The sequence below is a fragment of the Danio rerio genome, chromosome 15, assembly GCF_049306965.1.
Source record: "Danio rerio strain Tuebingen ecotype United States chromosome 15, GRCz12tu, whole genome shotgun sequence".
NCBI lineage: Eukaryota > Metazoa > Chordata > Actinopteri > Cypriniformes > Danionidae > Danio > Danio rerio.
The window spans coordinates 36,681,252-36,700,000 of record NC_133190.1 but is presented as its reverse complement, the minus strand read 5'-3'; the positions used below and the strand labels follow the sequence as shown (position 1 = coordinate 36,700,000).

Below are 18,749 nucleotides of genomic sequence, written 5' to 3'. Positions count from 1 at the left end.
ATCCTTTGCAACAGATTTAAGACATCATTTTCTGAAGTCTTCATTTTACAAACATACACTGTATATCACTGTTCAAAAGTAGGGAGTAGGTAGAATTTATTTATTTTTTTTTTTGAGAATGGATGCATCAAATAGGTCAAAGGTGGTAGTAAAGACGTTTGCGTTCATTTACAAAAGATAAATAAAAACAACTGAACTTGTAATTAATCAAAACATGTATTACCTTACTGTAAATGAATACTTTCAGGTTTTTATTTTTTTCTAAATATCTTCTTTAGTGTTCAACAAAAGCTTTGAACCACTTGAGGGCAAGTAAATAATGAGTAAATAATCATTTTGGGGTGAACTATCCCTTAATCTGTTCTCAAAAATAATATCTTATTTTTATGTATTTATTTATTTGTTTGTTTTTAATTTTACAAACATACACTGGATATCACTTTTCAAAAGTTTGGTGTCGTTAGGATTTTATTTTTTATTTTATTTTATTTATTTTTTTGAGAATAGATGCAATATAGATCACTTGAGGGAGAGTACATAGTGAGTAAATTTTAACTTTTGGGTGAACTGCCTTAATATAATCTCAAAAATAACATCTTATTTAATTTGTTTTATGTACCTGAACACTGGAGAAATAATGCTAAAAATGTAACCACAATAATTCTTTTATAAAATATGTATATATGCACTGTTTTTCAACTGTTCTTTATTTTTACTATAATACAATGGTTTGCGAAACAAAACAATGACTTACTAACCCCAAACTTTAAAACAAATTAACTGCTGTATAAATTCAAAACCGTGGGAACCCAAATACCAGTGTTTCTTTGAGACAAGCACCAGCTAGTTCTCAAAGCAGTAATTTATAGCCGAGACTGGATCAGACATGGCTGGACCAACAAGCTTCACTATGAATACAGTCCTTATGACAACAAAAGCCACGCGGATTACCCACAATCAGTATTTACCACACTAAACACGATTAAGATCTTTCTGGCGATCACATTATCTGTGGCCGCACACCCATACACAACCCGGACTTCTGCGGTTACAGAACAGTTACTCACTTCTAAAAGACCACAACATTACCTATCTAGACTCTTAATCTCATGACGTTTGTCAGAATGAACACTTGACAGGGTTTTATAGAAGTGCAACACACACTTGAACCTACTGAGAATTTTATTTTTGCGGACAAAAGAACAGGCAGAAACAGCTACTTACTAGACCCCCACAAACCCCCAGCTCATCCTTCAAGCTGGAATGAGATGAGAGACGAGCTGAACAAAAGCAGTCTGCCAACACACTGTCATCTGATACAGAAGGGGGAGCTTGCATGGAGAGCCAGGTCACTCTTTTTTGGGATTTGATGATTTGGTGGAGAACCTTTCACATTCTTAGAAACTTTACATTGCATTCTAATAAGAAATGTACTGTTAAATTAATTCTGTAGTACTGTAAAAAGTTTTTTTCAATTGAATAAATGCATTCGACTGTTCATTGTTGGATCCTTGTAGAAAAATAGAGATTAATGTTTGTGGTTTTTAAGGATTTAACAAACTTAATAGACAGTTGAAGTCAAAATTAATAGCCCCCCTGTTTATTTTTCTGCACATTTCTAAACATAATAGTTTTAATAACTCATTTAAATAATAACTCATTCTTATCTTTGCCATGATGACAGTAAATAATATTTTACTTGATATTTTTCAGGACACTTCTATACAGCTTAAAGTGACATTTAAAGGCTTAACTAGGTTAATTAGGTTAACTAGGCAGGTCAGGGTAATTAGCCAAGTTATTGTATAGCGATGGTTTGTTCTGTAGACTATCGGAAAAAAAAATAGCCGATAAGACTTTCTCAAGAAGAAAAAATATTATAAGACATACTGTGAAAATTTCCTGAATCTGTTAAACATCATTTGGAAAATATTTAAAAAAGAAAAAAAAATTAGGGGGGGCTAATAATTCTGACTTAAACTGCAGGTAGAAAATAATAAAATTATTTTAGCATTACTTAAAAACACAAGTTTCCCTGAATAATAGTAATTTACTCTGTGGATTATTAGAGTAAATTTCAACTTTAAAAAAGAGGTTTGACAAACTTAAAACTACAAGTTGAAAACTGCTAAAATTGATTTGATGTTACTTGAAATTGTAAGTTGAGAACATGTGAAGTCTAATAAAACAAACTGAAATAATTAAGTTTGAAATACTCAAAAGGCGAATGCAAATCGTTGCCTCATTTTTAAGTAAAATATACACAGTATTTTTTTACAGTGTAGGGTAAGTTCCTTATATGATTGAAATGTTCTTTACACTACAAAAATGTTTTTTAAGAAGAGTTCACATAATATTCATTGGATTTGCTACATTTTAAGGTAACTGGTTGCAAACAATTTATTTGGGCTAAATTTAAACAAATTACATTTAGTAATCCTGAACCTCATTTGTATGTTAAAATTTTGTCCATAAATTGTTTGCAACCAGTTACCTTAAAAAATGTAGCAAATCCCAATGAATATTCCCTTCCAGCCGCAACCCAGTAATGTTAAACACCCATACACACACAACCACTACAGACAATTTGTTTTATTCAATTCACCTATACCACATCTTCAGATTGTGGGGGAAACCAGAGCACCAAGAGGAAACGCACAAACAAGGGGAGAACATGCAAACTCCACACAGAAATGCCAACTGGGACTCGAACCAGCGACCTTCTTGCTGTGAGGTGACATTGCTAACCACCATTGAGCCACCGTGCAGCCCTCAATCTTTTCAATGTTCTCGTTTAATTTTGATCACTATTTAATACAATGAAAACATATTTATCTGTTGTGTGGTTGAACCAGAGGTTAAAACCTTTCACAAGTATCAAAATTGACAAAAAGCTTTCCAGAAACGTTAAACGAGTCAACAAAAACGACTCTCTTTTCCTCCGTTACATGTTTTTGTTATGGTTTGTAAAAGGAATCCTACCCCCAACCACCAATACCAGTTTCTAAAGAGAAAACTGTTTTTATACTAAGCGTTTTGCAGATGTTGCTTTGGTGTATTATCCACTTCAGTAAAATCCATAGATTTTTAGTATGATTAAAGTGTTTGCAGTTTTTGTGGTCAGTCTACACAATCAACAGGATTCCAAAACATTCAGGTGTGAAAGGGACCTGCTGTTCAGTATCAGTCTAGTGAAAGTGTGGGAAAGGAAACGGCAGTGCAGATTTTTTCCAGTCTGTCACCGTCCCAGCTCAGCATTACTGACTTCAATGGAACCAGAGGGAAAGAGTCCCAGTCACTCTGGATTTATGAGGCAGGGCTGGAATTTAGGGGAGCGTGTGATACACAGCGGCCAAATCCCACAAATCCCCTTCAGTTGGGCTCTTACAGAGATTCTGATGGTTGCAAAAGTGGATCCATCACAGATATACAGGGTTGTTTTTCTAATCTGATAACAACTGATAAAAAGGTCTGAGGTCTTGTGATATATAACGCAGGGCCATTTGCTTTCTATTCGCACCTACTCAACTAAAGAAACATGTGGCGGTGCCAGGCTCCACGGGCTCATGCTTTTTAAAAGGGGTCAAAACAGATATATAAGAGATAAAAATCCAAAAAATATTATTTACTTTTCCATGTGGTTGCAGATAAGAAATGTAAATTAATATTGGGACCATACTAAATACAATGAAATGACTGAAGAATTCATTTTTGAGGAATTTTAAGATCCTCTGCGCTGATTTTAAACCTTTTCAATGACATCTGAAGGAAAACTAATACTTTTAAGAAAGCAAAGACCTATGGAAATACAGAGGAATGTACCATTATTAAAGTTCTGGGCATACCAATATCTTACACATTATAAGGATTTACAAAGAATCATGGAGTATTCAAGCAAATAATTCAGCTTAGAAATCAAAGGAATAAATATAATTTCAAAATATATTCATATAGTGAACAGTACTTTAAACTATTAAAGACAATTTTTTTTAATTGTGTATGTTGGATAATATAAATGCAGCTTTAGTAAGCAGAAGAGACTTCTTTTACAAATAATAATAATAATAATATAGTATTTTCCCCAAACTTTAGACCAATAGCTTGTTTTTATTCAATATATTTGTCTTGCCCAATAATGCTAAATGCTAAAATCTCAAAATTAAACTAAATTAATTAATTAAACCAATCTATTAATAAATCTAACAGAATTAAAGAGAAATTGACAATTAAATCTTAATAACAATACTGTTAAAATAAGAATTAAAATAATAGAGCATGCAGCCATTACATTAAATTAGGCATGGGACAATAACCGTTTTCAAGGTATACTGCAGTTTGGAAAAGTCAAGGTTTTAAAAGAGTCAAAATTTTCTGTTATACCGTTCCTATGTAAGACTTTTTATTTACTTATTTGTTGTTGTTTTTAGGACAACAGTATCTCCAGCAGAAAAGATATCCAAAGATGTTTTAAATTGTAAAGAAATCAATGTGTTTAAAACTAACGAAGACAGCAGAAGTCAATCATTTATTTGAATTATTTAGCCTGACACGTTTACTGCTCCAAAATGTTTCAAATGTAACTCAAAATAAAAAATATATTGGTTTAAAAGGGAAAAAGTTTTATTTTTTTACCCAGACATTTAAAAATAATATATTTTAGAGCAGTAATTCTTATCCAATAATTCAGATCCAGTAATTCTTATCCAAAATGTTTTAAATGTTACTTAAAATAAAAATATATTGGTTTAAAAGGGAAAAAGTTTTATTTTTTTACCCAGACATTTAAAATAATATATTTTAGAGCAGTAAACATGCCTTCAAACCGTGATATTTTTAATCGAAGGTTATCATATTGTCAGAATCTTACACCGGCCCATGCCTAAATCAAATCCTAGTATACTGCTGTGCTGACGGTTCTCTTGAGATTTTCCTATTGAATTTTAGAACTTTTTTTTAAAATTCACAATTAAAATCAAGTCAGTTGTAAATATAAATTTGACATTCTGCAGTATGAATTGAATTACACAAATCCGTCAAAATTCGCTTTCTAAACAACACGGTGTGGGTAACCCTTATGTGCTGTTGGGGAATGTTTTCACCCACTTCGAAACTTTCTCTGCGTTGTAGCAAATGAACTGATTTTTGGTGAAAAATCTTATTTTGACACATATTATGGAAGATGTTTTGAAAAGTTTCAAAAATCAACAAATTACACTCTGAGCAAATTTACTACCCTTTCATTATGTTTGTGGCTGTTTTTGTCCCATTGACATCCATTTTTGATTGCAAAGCCATAACACCACATAATCATGATCATAAAATTTAAATAATAAGCTCAGCGTTGATATAGCAAACATAGTGTGAATACATGCACACTATAGTTAGTATTTTTACTTTATAGAACTCTATATAAAAGCCAGAAATATTTTTTGCACAGACCTACATAAGGGTTAATGGTTCCAACTGAGGATCAATAGTAAAAATGACAAACTGTACCTCTTCCCAACAGAGAAAAACACCAACAATCAATGTACGATTATATGCTGTTATGGCTTTGCAATCAAAAAATGTTGTTATAACGGAAGTCAATGGGACAAAAAAAGCCACAAACATAACAAAAGGGTAGTCAATTTGAACAATACATAAGGGTTAACATACAACAAACGACCTAAGAATTTGTAAAGTAATAAAATCCCACAGGAAAAAAAGAAAAATGTAAAGGAACCAACAGATAATAGTTTTCACAAAGTTATGTGTTCTGGCTAGAGTACCCCTGAATCCAAAACAGACTCACATGCAATTCAGAATAAAGACAGAAAACCTTTTTATTGCAAATAAACAAACATTCTAAATAAAACACCAACAGAAGCCATCCATCAGTGATATATATAAAACAATTATATTAGGTTTATATAAATCTAGCTGATAGTAAACATCCAGAAGAGTAAACAATATGAAAGTAAACAGCTAAAGTGCTTGCTGGCTCTATAACCAACTCTAGGCACATAACAATGACAATTCACAACTATCCAACTGTTCTTCTTCCTCATTTATATAATACATCTATGGTCTATTTGGGTCTATTTTTTCTTTTTTTGCTGCTTGAGCATCTTTCTTCGTTTTACAATCATGTCATGGAGTCTTTCCAGTCCCTCTTTTAGGCCGTCGCCAATGATGGCGCAAGTGGGCTGCAAATGCCACGGTGTAGAGGGTCCCAGTTCGTTGAGTGCCAGCATGGTCTCTATTTGTGACAGTGGCAGAGCCTGTCTCATGTCCTGCTTGTTGGCGATAATCAGCACAGGCACTCCTTGATTTTCAGTGGAGCGGGCGATTTTATAAAGCTCAGTTTTAGCCTCTTCCATCCTCTCGGCGTCCAGAGAGTCCACAACAAATACAATCCCATCTGTACAGCGCGTGTAAGACTTCCAGAGTGGGCGCAGTTTCTCCTGGCCCCCAACATCCCAAAAATGAAACGTCACTGTTCGTGAGTCCCCAACTGGTATTCTGACTTTCTCAGCATTGAAGCCTCTGGTCGGGACGGTGTTGACGAATTCATTGAACTGCAGGCGGTACAACACCGTTGTCTTGCCTGCAGAGTCCAGACCCAATATAGCAATGTGAAGAGAATTACAGAACGGAAGACTGGATAGAAAGTTGGGTTGATCTGATATCCCGTTCCCCATTTCCTTCAGCAGTGTGAGAACATCAGAAGTTTAGGATGATGCTCCATAGGTCCAAAACCCCAACTGCGCATCCGAAGCTTGCCTAAAAGTTCATACATAGGCATATGGTGGGTTTTAAATGGAAATTAAATTATGTAATTATTGCATGTTTCTAAAAGCATAAATGATTGTGGAATATATGACAAATAAAATGAGACTTTCAGGTAAAGTTGGTTACTTATAAATACTTCTTTGATAAATTATCATAAGTAATCATTGTACTGTTAAAAGCCATTATAGCATAGCATATCCAGGGTTTCTGCAGGTTTCACCAAGTTAAATTTAAGACTTTTTAAGACATTGTAAGACCATTATGAATTAAATTTTAGACTTATACAGGGCTTAATGTTAAGGATTTTTTTCTGAATATCCCAGTAAGAAAAGATTGTGATTAGCCCTATAAAAATTATCAAAATTTAATACATTTAATAATACAACAATAATCATTTTGTTTGAGGATTTGTTAAGAAATTTTCCAATACATCCATTCACAAACCCTACAACCCTTAACAAGAACAGAACAAAACATAGCTGTCAATGACTTCAGTCTACAATAATAATAATTTAATAATAAAATTATAGGTCAGGTCAGTATCCTCAGCAGTAATCAAATGCTATTTTTAAATAAAAACTTTTATTGAGATGGATTGTTGGTGATTGTATGCGTGTTAATGGCCAGATTGGGTAGCTACAAATGAACAATGGAAAATTAAGGCCTGTTAAAAAAAGATTTAAGGCCGACAACACAATATTTCTGTAGATTTATTACTTTTTAGGGCCTAAAATGTAGCTTTTGAGATTTTAGACATTTAAAGACTTTTTAGGACCCGTGAATACTCTAATATCATACATTGGATATATACAACATTTTAAAACAGCTGTACGTGCTGGCCAGTAGTTGGCAATGTCTTATTGTGAAGAAACATCTGCAAACACACTCCTAGGCCCAATCCCAATTCTACCCCTTAGCCCTTCCCCTAGTTGGGTAAAGTGTGAAAGTTTCACAGAATGCATCATCTACAATGGCAACATGGCTGCACAATCGAGTCAGAAATGTTTTTTTATATATATTTTTTGGCACTATTAGGAATTTTTACAATAAATGAGCATATGTTTTTATACATCATGTTTTACAGTTATGCTTTATAAAAAAATAAATAAATAAATAAATAAAAAAACCTTAAATTTCACCACCTGTAACAGTGATTCTCAAACACCGGGCTGCAGACCAGTACAGGTCCTTGGATCATTTGGTACTGGGCCGCACAAGAAATTCTTAAATATTTCAGTTTTTTTTTTTATATCTGAGTCCCAACAATATTTAAAAAATCGTTTATTTTGAAAAATGACCGTACTCTCACTTACATCTTGGTCACTTGAGCGGTCAAATTTAACCCACAAGCAGCAAAACGAGTAAGAAACAGACATCTTTGGAAAGTTTCTTTGTTAAGGGAAAAAGGCCAAGTGAAGGACCTGTAAACTGTCAAGGAATGGATTCACAACCCATTTGTTAACAAATCAGGAGATCTCCTGAACTGCTGGAGATCGCAAATGAAGGCAGCCTTTTAACGGCTGTTCGCATATCGTGTAATTTCATGCAAGTTTGTTATTTCCAATGGAGGTGCGTGGCTTTTTTTTATTACAAGCATTGTTTTGTCAGCTTGTTATCCTCTGAGAAAACGGTTGATATCTTGTGTTTACATAGATAAATATGGCCACGATGTAAATGAGCTTATTGTCATAAGGTATTATTATGATAACATGATATTGTTGCCTCCGGTGATTTCCTGAAAATAAATACCAAACAATAATGCAACTGGAATACAGCAGTCGTCGCCGTCATCGATCTCATATGATTTAAGAGATCACGATGATACATGATGACGTGTGTGCGGGTGTTGTAGCGATGTCCCATTTCTCACGGTTACATTTGAATAACTTCTCCTTCACACTGTTTCATGGGGTAGGGGTAAAAAAAATATTTTATTGGGATTAAGATGTGAGTCCTAATCTGGGGGCTGGGTGATAAATCAAAATGAAATCAAAATGGAAATTTAGCAAAAGCTGCAAATGTCATGCACACTTAAAATTTCAGTATCGATCGGTACCGAAATCGATACTTTCGACAACCCTATTACAACACGGAGCTGTAGTTCACAGAGTAACTGCGCAAACAGTTGCCATTATTGCAGAATGACCCTCATTGATTTCACTATCAAAAGATTAAATCATCTGCCATTTTAAATGCTGTATTGTGTAACTTGTCAGTGAACATTGACTCTGTGTAGTAAATGCTGCTCCATTTGAAAACACCTCCTAGAAGTTTACTACGGTTTACAGTTCTAGCTTTACTTACCAAATGTGCATGAAAAAGCATCATCTTCAATTAAACCACCAGACATATCGGACATATTTGTCTTAGTTGTAAATTGCTTTCATATGCCTAAAAACTTAATACCTATAGCGTCAGAGTTTTCGCAAAATTATGAAAAGCACTGATGTCAAGCCAATGAACAGCCTGTATGGAATAGAAAGTTTTCCATTATGTTTTAAAGTTAAAAAGTTTAGTTGTTTTGTAAACGTATCCTAACTTGATAGAAGGGTTCCTGCAGATTATTTTACAAGACATTATGAGCTAATAATTGAATTAAATTAATTACTTAAAGGGAACACAAACCCTAATATGCTCTAAATGTATAGGAGGAACACAATGAACTGTATTAGCACACTTGAGAGTAAAAAAAATTAATTCTTACCCAATATCAAGTCAAGAAGATATTTTGAAAAATCCTGTAAATTGGTAGCCATTGATATCTATAATCTCTAAAATACTGAGGAAGTCAATGGATACCGGTTTACAAAACTCTCCAAAATACCAACAAAACAAAGACACTCAAAACAGGTTTGGAGCCAGAGGACGGTAAGTAAATAGTGGGAGAGTTTTCATTTTTGGGTTAAAAATCACTTTTAAAAAGATAAAGATAACTCTTGGACACAAGAATATATATATATATATATATATATATATATATATATATATATATATATATATATATATATATATATATATATATATATAAAAAAAACTATTAAATGTATAGTCTGATTGTGACATTTCCTTTTTATAGCATTATTGTCTTGCTTCTTTTCCAGTGAAAATGTCTAATGATTCTTAAATAAAAATACATTTAATTAAGAATGAACGTGTTTTTTTCTCTTTGAAAGGGATGAACAATTGAGGTAGTTAATAGAATACAACCTAATAAAACAAAATTCACACACCACAGATATATTTGTTCATTTAACCGAAACATAATTTCTAAATTCTGCCAATCAATTTAAAAGTATCCTTGTCTAAAGGATGTTTACATGAAAAGTTCAGATCCAAAAACCTCTAAGTGCCATCTAAAATTTCCATAGAAAAATTAAGTTTTCTCAAACTCCTTTGTTTATGTTGACATATTTTACTTTAAAGAACAGGAAAAGGACTTATTCTTTGCCATAAAAAGTGATATTACAGAACATAAACAGCAGCCTGATAAAAATGCTAATTTTAGAGGAAAACTTCAGACGGTATTAAGAGATTTTGCATTTAAACTCTTCATATATTTGCATTAAAAGCAGAAATACTTTCAGATAGTCCACTGAACAACAATTCTCGAAAAGGAGAGCATATCAGAGACACAAATGCGAGATTGTTGACTGTGTAACGTTAGAGACACAAGAATAAAAGCTCTTAAAATTCAGCATATCTTAGTGGTGCAATATTTCCTGAGAAGAGATAAATGGGGTGGTCTAACAATAAAAGTGAACGTGATAAGAGTTGTGCTGACGCAGCTTCTATGGAAATCACTCGCGTCCACCTGTCGAATCGAAACTTTTCTAACTAAGCCCAAAGTTCAGCCAGATATTGCTTTTATCGAAAACAAAACAATTACAATAACCTTTAATCATCAAAATTAAAAACAAAAACTAATCGTTACGACAGTAGCTCCCGATGGAAAACGTCTGAATTGTGAGTTTTGCTCGCATGAACCACAGCCTCGGGATAGTATAACGAATTAATTATTCATGACGCGATGACAAAACTTGCTTTGGCCAAAAGTCAAAAGAAGTCAACATTCCCAATGCACAGTAAAAGGTTCAAAACCAAACTCTCGTTACAGTCAGTCGCCCATTCAACTTACCGTTCAGACGTCATGCTCGGTTAAAGCCTGGTTTATAATCGTCATTCATTGCTCTGCGTGCTGCTGCTGTGCTTGTGCTCACCGACCGAGAGCGCGCCTGCACGCACACGCACGTAGCAGCTCATTTGTTTACCTTTAAAATGATTGGTCAGGGGAGGTCATGCGCGCATAATGAATACAAAAGAGACGCGCTGCATATCTGTGTAGGCTAAATGATCGTCTGTACTATTATTGTTATTATTTATTTTTCCTTTGTATGTTATCTTCACACTTAAGATATATAATTGTCCTATTTCTCTGTTAGTGTACAAGGTTGAAACTAAAAGGCATGTAAATTCTTTATTTTGCCTTTGCTTGTTTAAAAACCAACGCATCTTGTTAGTTTTTAGGATTCAAAATCCTTTTTTCTTAGTTGAAATTTGTTGAAGTGTCTGCTTATATGTCTTAAGTTTATAAATCCTCACCTTTTCTAATCCTAGACCTCATACTTTCTTACATATAAAGTGTTATATTAATCTGTAATTGGATTTTTTATTGCAAATACTGTATATTCTCTAATAAACATAAAATAAAATATCTTATAACTTAAAAAGATCATCTGTGTTGCATACTACTTTGTTTTAAATATTTTAATAAGCAGAACAAACATGTGTAATTCAAATAAAAATAAAATAAATAAACAAATAAAGGACCAAATGAATGAAAAAATAAATAAATGAATGAATAAATGAATAACAAATGACTAAATGAATGAATGAATAAGTAAATGAATAAATAATGGATAAATTAATAAACAAATAAATACATAATTAAATCAATGAATGAATGAATAATGAATTACTGAATGAATAAATAAATCAAGAAATATATAAATAAATTATGAATAAATGAACAAACGAATAAATAAATGAATACATAATTAATTAAATGAGAGAATAAATAAATAAATGAACATAGATTAATGAATAAATAAATTAATTAATATATATAAATGAATGAATGAATCAATAAATAATAAATGAATGAACGAACGATTAAATAAATAAATAAATAAATAAATAAATAAATGAAAGAATAAAAAACGAATTAATTAATTAAAAAAATAATTAATAAATAAATAAATGAATGAATGAATAAATAAATAAATGAAAGAATAATTAAATAAATAAATAAACGAATGAATAAACAAACAATTGAATAAATGAATGAATGAATAAATAAATAAATAAATAAATAAAAGAATGAATAAAAAAATAAATGAATGAATAAATAAATAAATAAATAGAAGAATGAATAAATAATAAATGAATGAATGAATGAATAAGTTAATAAATTATAAATAAACGAATAAATAAATAAATAATTAAATGAATGAATAAATTAATAAATGAACACATGAATGAATAAATAAATAAATATATAAATAAATGAATGAATAAATAAATAATAAATTAATGAATGAACGATTAAATTAATTAATAAATGAATAATTAAATGAATGAATTAAAAAAATAATTAATTATTAAAAAATAAATTAATAAGTAAATAAATGAATAAATAAATGAATGAATAAATAAATAATGAATGAATGAATGGGTTGCGGCTTGAAGGGCATCCGCTGTGTAAAAACTTGCTGGATAAGTTGGCGGTTCATTCCGCTGTGGCGACCACAGATTAATAAAGGGGCTAAGTCGACAAGAAAATGAATGAATGAATGAATGAACGATTAAATAAATTAATTAATAAATAATTTAAATGATTAAAAAACTAATTATATAATTGATTAATTAATTAATAATAAATAAATTAGGTGAGGCAGTGGTGCAGTAGGTAGTGCTGTCGCCTCGCAGCAAGAAGGTCGCTAGGTTGCTGGTTCGAACCTCAGCTCAGTTGGTGTTTCTGTGTGGAGTTTGCATGTTCTCCCTGCCTTCGCGTAGGTTTCCTCCGGGTGCTCCGGTTTCCCCCACAGTCCAAAGACATGCAGTACAGGTAAATTGGGTAGGCTAAATTGTCCGTAGTGTATGAATGCGTGTGTGGATGTTTCCCAGAGATGGGTTGCGGCTGGAAGGGCATCAGCTGCGTAAAAACTTGCTGGATAAGTTGGTGGTTCATTCCGCTGTGGCGACCCCGGATTAATAAAGGGACTAAGCCAACAAGAAAATGAATGATGAATAAATAAATTAATAAGTTATTGATTGAATGAATGAATGAATGAATGAATAAATAAATGAATGAATGAATGAATGAATGAATGAATGAATGAATGAATGAATGTTGCTTTTGTCCACAGCCCAGCATTTTTAGAGTGCATCTGTTTGTCTGTTTATTTCTTATGCTATAAAATGTGTAATAATTTCCAACATTTTAATAACAAGACATACTAAATTGAACTAAATCTATAAAATTAACATACACTGACCTGCCATGCAGTAAATAAGATGTTTTTGTATTTCTGTTAGTGCTTACATTTTGTTTTGTCTATGTCGAACAAAAACATGCAATGCAATACTATAGTTGTTTATAGTTTGTTTGTTTGCTTGTGCAATGTATCAAAAGACAAGCTCAGAAACTAACAAGTAACAAATGTATTTACTTCTGCTTTTCCCCATACTAAATCTTCAATAGCTTAAACTTGCTTTGTCCACATGACACAGCACTACATTCTTTCTTTTGTCCTAAATGGATTCATTTCCTCCAAGAGTTTGTCAGCTTTTCTTCAACTCGGTCCATTAAAGCACTGTACACTCCTCTCCTGCGCCGATGTCTCTGTAATACAAGTCAAAAGTTTCCACAAAGGTAAATACCAGTTCAGTAGCAGAAGATCAATATGAACGTTCTGCATTTGCTCACTGTGTAAGATGCAGATTTTGGAGGCCATGGTGACTTTGGCAGTATGAGTCTTGGGTCCCATTTAAGCTCTGCAGGTTTGAAAGTGTCTATTTTGCTGATCGTGTCTCCACATGAATAGTTCAGGTCCGGATGGCTGTCAATGACTGTGGAGTTAATGTAATAAATAAGTGGGTGAGGTTTACGTTAGGCAGTGTTTGACCTTTGTTCAATATAATGGATTTAATGACTATCCATGTATTAAAGGGATAGTTCACCCAAAAATAAAGATTCTGTCATAATTTATTTAGCCTCCACATGTTCAAAACCTATTTTTTTTCTTTTGTTTAACACTAAGTATAAGATATATCGAAGAACGCTGGAAATAAGCAGCCACTGGGTGTACATGACCTAGTGTAAATGCATTTTATAGTATCACATGAGAAACAAGTCATGAAAGTGGAAGAAAGTCTGTAGAAAAATCCTTAAATGCAAAACAAAAAGAAGTTTTTTCAGCTTGTGGTGGTTTTGCACTTAGTATGAAGGAGCCATGCTTAGTCTAAATGCTTAGTCTAAATAAGATTACCATCAAACTGTTTTGTCGACTTGCTAAACTCACTGCGTGCTGACACCTTCGCATAAAAGACTGTTACGCCTGTTTCACAACACATGAACAGCGCGGCTATTTTTTTGCCATGCATGTTGACACATGCTCAGTTTGCTTTTTGATTAAACTACATTGCTTTCACCAGTGTTGATTCAGTTACACATAAATAACGTCTTGATTACCACTCTTAATAAATACACTTGCATTTAAAGTAATTCTTATCTCTAAGCATTTACTGGGGAACTAGCACGTGCCCCAGTACATGGGGTCTAGCGAAGATGCTTTTATCCAAAGAGACTTACAAATGTGGATAAAAGAGGCACTTTAAATCACCAGAGAGAAACAATATACAGATAATTAGCCATGACAAGTTTAAGTTAATAGTTTTGCAGCGCACGTGTACAGTATGTACAAAAATCATACATACACACATACATTCACACACACTACTCACTCACCCGTTTGAAGCACACTCAGAATCGCACAGTATTTACCCGGAAGCATGGAGTGTTCAAAAAGAGTGTCTGGTGCACATGGAGAGGAAAAGGGTGTGTTCTCTACATGATCAGATTGACTTCCGTAGTATTTTCTTTTCTACTACTTACTACTACAGTCAATGGCTGTTGGCTTCCAACATTCTTCAAAATATATTTGTTTGTGTTCAGCAGAAGAAAGAAATTCAAAAAAGTTTAGAGGAAATTTTCATTTTTTGGGTGAACTATCCCTTAAAGTCTGACTTCACAAGTCAGCTATCAGGTTTAAATAATCTTTCAGATGCCATAAGTAAACAAAAAATATATATATACTAAGTGAAGTTTATTCATTAACTAATTTCGAGAGGATCACGTGCTTATGATTGAACACAGCTGGTCCTGCATTAGCAAATTCATGACTCACCAATCAGACGACTCCTAAGTCACCATAAATAACCTAAGTTCCACCACAGCCATCTTCATTTTGAAGAATCCCCCCTTACCCCTACTCCTCCTTTGCTAGTTGGGTGGCATGGTGGCCCAGTGGTTAGCACTTTTGCTTCACACCAAGAACATAACTGGTTCTAGTCCTTACCAAGCCAGCTGATATTTTTGTTTATACAATCTCCCTGTGCTCCTGTGAATTCCAATTTTTTTTTATTAGCTACAACAGCAGGGGATTGTCGAGATCTACAGTACCTGAGCTCAAACTCCCCTCCCGCCCTGCAACTGGAGGGAGTCCTGGGATCTTATAAGCTCAGGACTCTCTCCTGGGACAGCATGCCAAACACACTTTATAACCAATCATCAGCTAGTGTGAACTCTGTAATCTACTGTAATACAGTCACAGTCTACAGTCTGCTATGTTTATATTCATGCTTAATAATCTCAGATGTTCAGACAGTAATTCACCTTTTAAAAATGGTTAATTGTCTTTTATGCTAAAAAAAGAGTAGTCGTGGACCCAGAAACAATACATAGGCTATTCCACATCACAATTTAACAAGCAAATTGTCAAAAAAAAAAAAATGTTTGATTACATGGATGATAATTTACACCACCATTTCTGACCCCATGTTCAATAATTCAACGACTTAAAACATGAAGTCTAAATGAAAATAATGTTACCTGTTTTTAAGCACTGTGACTTCATGCAGCCTGGATCCTTTTCTAAAGAAGTCACCATGTCTGGCATTCCCTCTTCACACTGCAATCACATGTAGAGCGTTTAATTTCTTATAAAGACTGTCATCTAGTGTTGATATAGTGCAATGCATATAATATAAATAATGATCATTTTATAAACGTACAGGTCTGAAGTTGTGAGGTTTTGGATTTTTGTAAGGTCCCACTGGATACGTCCCTCCTCTCACAAACAGCAGTTTAGTCTGTAGATAGTCTGGTGGTTTGTAGAATGTGATAAACGGTCGTTCTTTACGTCTACTTTTCTCAAGTCCAGGTAATATATCGTTCATCTTTTCCAGAATGAATGATTTTTCATCCACACTATCGTTTGCTTTAACCAGGTGGATGTTTTTGGTCTTGATTCGTGGCAAGCACAAGGATGTGTACAGTTTTGGGGTGAAGTCAGGGGCTTTGATGCACCATGGATCAAGGGGAACTGCTGGATGTGGTGGGATGGGTCCACAACTCCGGCTTGAGATTAGGTTTTGACTCACAGAAAAAAGCAGCTTTCTTCTAAGGTCAACAGACATGGTACTGTCCAAAGGCTCAGGAAGATTCATTGTGGATATATACTGTATGTACAGTATACTGTAAGAATAATACATAAAAAAATGTTTCATAATGCTTTCAGACCACCAACAGTTCATTATAATAAATAGATTATATAAATACAATTAAAATGATTACATAAAGTAAGTAAACCCATTCCCTTAAAAAAATGACACGTTGATTTTACTTTAAAAATCTTCAGTAAGTATTTTTGTTGTAATGTCTCTAAAATTCATTTTTATAATCATGCACATTTTATTTACTTAATAGTTTGAAGGCAATGAGTTTACTTGTTTATTTAACTATTCACTTTTTACAGTGTATGCAAAATGAAAAGGGCAATTTATTTAAATGTAATTACATAAAATATACTAAAATATATAATTAAAAAATATATATATAATAACATGACTATTAAGAACTGTTAGCTAACTAAATAAAAATATTGAAGAAAATGCAAATACATTTTTAAATGAAACAAGACTTTTTTCTAGTTGACATTTCAAAGAAAATGATTATTAAATTAAGGAAAACCTTCATTTTAATAGCAATAATGCAATAACAAATTCAGTTTTACTCACAAAAAAAGAACAATTTATAACATGAGCAAAATAATCACAGCAAGAACTGTATTTATATTTTTATATATATATATATATATATATATATATATATATATATATATATATATATATATATATATATATATATATATATATATATATATATACATAAATAAATAAATATTAATAAAAAAAATTATAAATAAAATATAATATATAAATATAAAATATAATTTTGGAGTCATGTGGTATTTCACTATTTTAAACAGACATTGCAAAGAAATTAAGGTAAACTAGCTTTTTTTTAACCATAATAATGCAAAAAAAAAAATTATGAAAATACTAGAAATAATAATTATGATAATAATAAATGTTATTTATAACACGCTATTCTAAAACCCAAAGCACTTAAGAAAGAAATAAAGAAAGTATTTACTATATATATATATATATATATATATATATATATATATATATATATATATATATAGTTGACGTCAGAATTATTAGCCCCCCTTTGATTTTTTTTTCCTTTTTAAATATATCCCAAATGAGGTTTAACAGAGGAAGGAAATTTTCACAGTATGTCTGATAATATTTTTTTTGTTTTGGAGAAAGTCTTATTTGTTTTATACTCCAACTAACTGAGTCGTGTAAAACCCAATAAGTTAAGGCAACTCAAACCGGTTGAGAAAAAAAAAACTAATCTATGAGTACTGTGAACTTCATCTATTTAAGCTAACGTGATGAGTTATTTAATCAACTCATTACCTTCAATACTGAGTTCAAAACTCTTTTCAAATGAGTAGAATTAACTTTTTGTAAATTTTGAGTTACCTACACTCATTTCTTTTGATAGAGCTGACTGTTGGTTTTACAGTGTAAGAACTTTTAAAATTAAAGAATCATTTAAACTTTACTGTAAAACTGCATAAGAAAGAAAGAAAGAAAGAAAGAAAGAAAGAAAGAAAGAAAGAAAGAAAGAAAGAAAGAAAGAAAGAAAGAAAGAGAAATCATTTGGAGCAAGAAAAATTAACCTGACATTTCAAAGCCTTACCTTTATTTTACTTCAGAGTGGCTGTGATTTAGCCATGATGACGAAGTAGATGGCGAAGAGTTCAAATTGCTGTGTTTGGTCAAAAAATTAAGCCAGCTCAGCATGCAGCATTTGATACAACAAAAAGAGGTTGCCAGGCAGCCAGAGTTTCAAGTTCTCATTCAGAGACTCTGCGTGTGGACGGAGCACAGTGGGGACATTGTTGAGGAAACAAAGAGACGCCTCAGCAACCATCTAACTATGAATTAAAGTCTATTTAAGCATGGAGAACGCTGAGAAACATTTTATTCCAAGGAACACCTATGAGTTATATTAGATTTTTTTTAAACAGATAAATCTGAAAATAATATTCTGCAGGTTTATTTGCTGTTTATTCTTTCTGAAGTTTCAGCAGTTGTTGCAGCAAATTGTAAAGCACAGCCTGTTGCATGTTTATTTATTTTTATTTTTTTTGCACTCATATTCAGCTTGATTTTGATAAATTCTGATATTCTGAGACATAATTTAGATATCCTGGCCAAAATTACTCATATTTAGTTGATGTTTTTCAAGTTTTGCAAAGAATTCAAACAAAAGTTCT

The 18,749-nt window shown here is 32.3% G+C and overlaps 2 protein-coding genes and 1 long non-coding RNA gene across 4 annotated transcripts in view; 1 reads left to right on the top strand and 2 right to left on the bottom strand.

Annotated features, from left to right (window-relative positions):
* LOC141377880 (uncharacterized) overlaps positions 1 to 1,498 on the top strand; it is a 23,931-nt gene extending 22,433 nt beyond the window's left edge. The window contains exon 3 of the long non-coding RNA XR_012390978.1: positions 1 to 1,498. This exon is cut by the window's left edge and continues 18 nt beyond it. This is a non-coding gene — a long non-coding RNA (uncharacterized lncRNA).
* A 4,302-nt stretch (positions 1,499 to 5,800) lies between these two features.
* On the bottom strand, positions 5,801 to 10,980 carry arl4aa (ADP-ribosylation factor-like 4aa). Its single transcript, NM_200860.1, has 2 exons — positions 10,910 to 10,980; positions 5,801 to 6,765 (listed from the first exon to the last, which is right to left on the bottom strand). The coding sequence occupies exon 2, from the start codon at positions 6,681 to 6,683 to the stop codon at positions 6,081 to 6,083; it is 603 nt and encodes a 200-aa protein (NP_957154.1). The 5' UTR covers positions 6,684 to 6,765; positions 10,910 to 10,980; the 3' UTR covers positions 5,801 to 6,080.
* On the bottom strand, positions 6,794 to 18,285 carry si:dkey-30e9.6. Of its 2 annotated transcripts, NM_001386223.1 has the most exons (5): positions 18,170 to 18,285; positions 16,126 to 16,588; positions 15,944 to 16,022; positions 13,760 to 13,902; positions 13,183 to 13,675 (listed from the first exon to the last, which is right to left on the bottom strand). In NM_001386223.1, the coding sequence occupies exons 2-5, from the start codon at positions 16,558 to 16,560 to the stop codon at positions 13,595 to 13,597; spliced, it is 738 nt and encodes a 245-aa protein (NP_001373152.1). In that variant the 5' UTR covers positions 16,561 to 16,588; positions 18,170 to 18,285; the 3' UTR covers positions 13,183 to 13,594. The 2 variants fall into 2 exon arrangements, with proteins under 2 accessions (NP_001373153.1, NP_001373152.1); NM_001386224.1 differs by lacking the exons at positions 13,183 to 13,675; positions 13,760 to 13,902 and adding an exon at positions 6,794 to 7,263.
* Between the last annotated feature and the right edge of the window lie 464 nt (positions 18,286 to 18,749).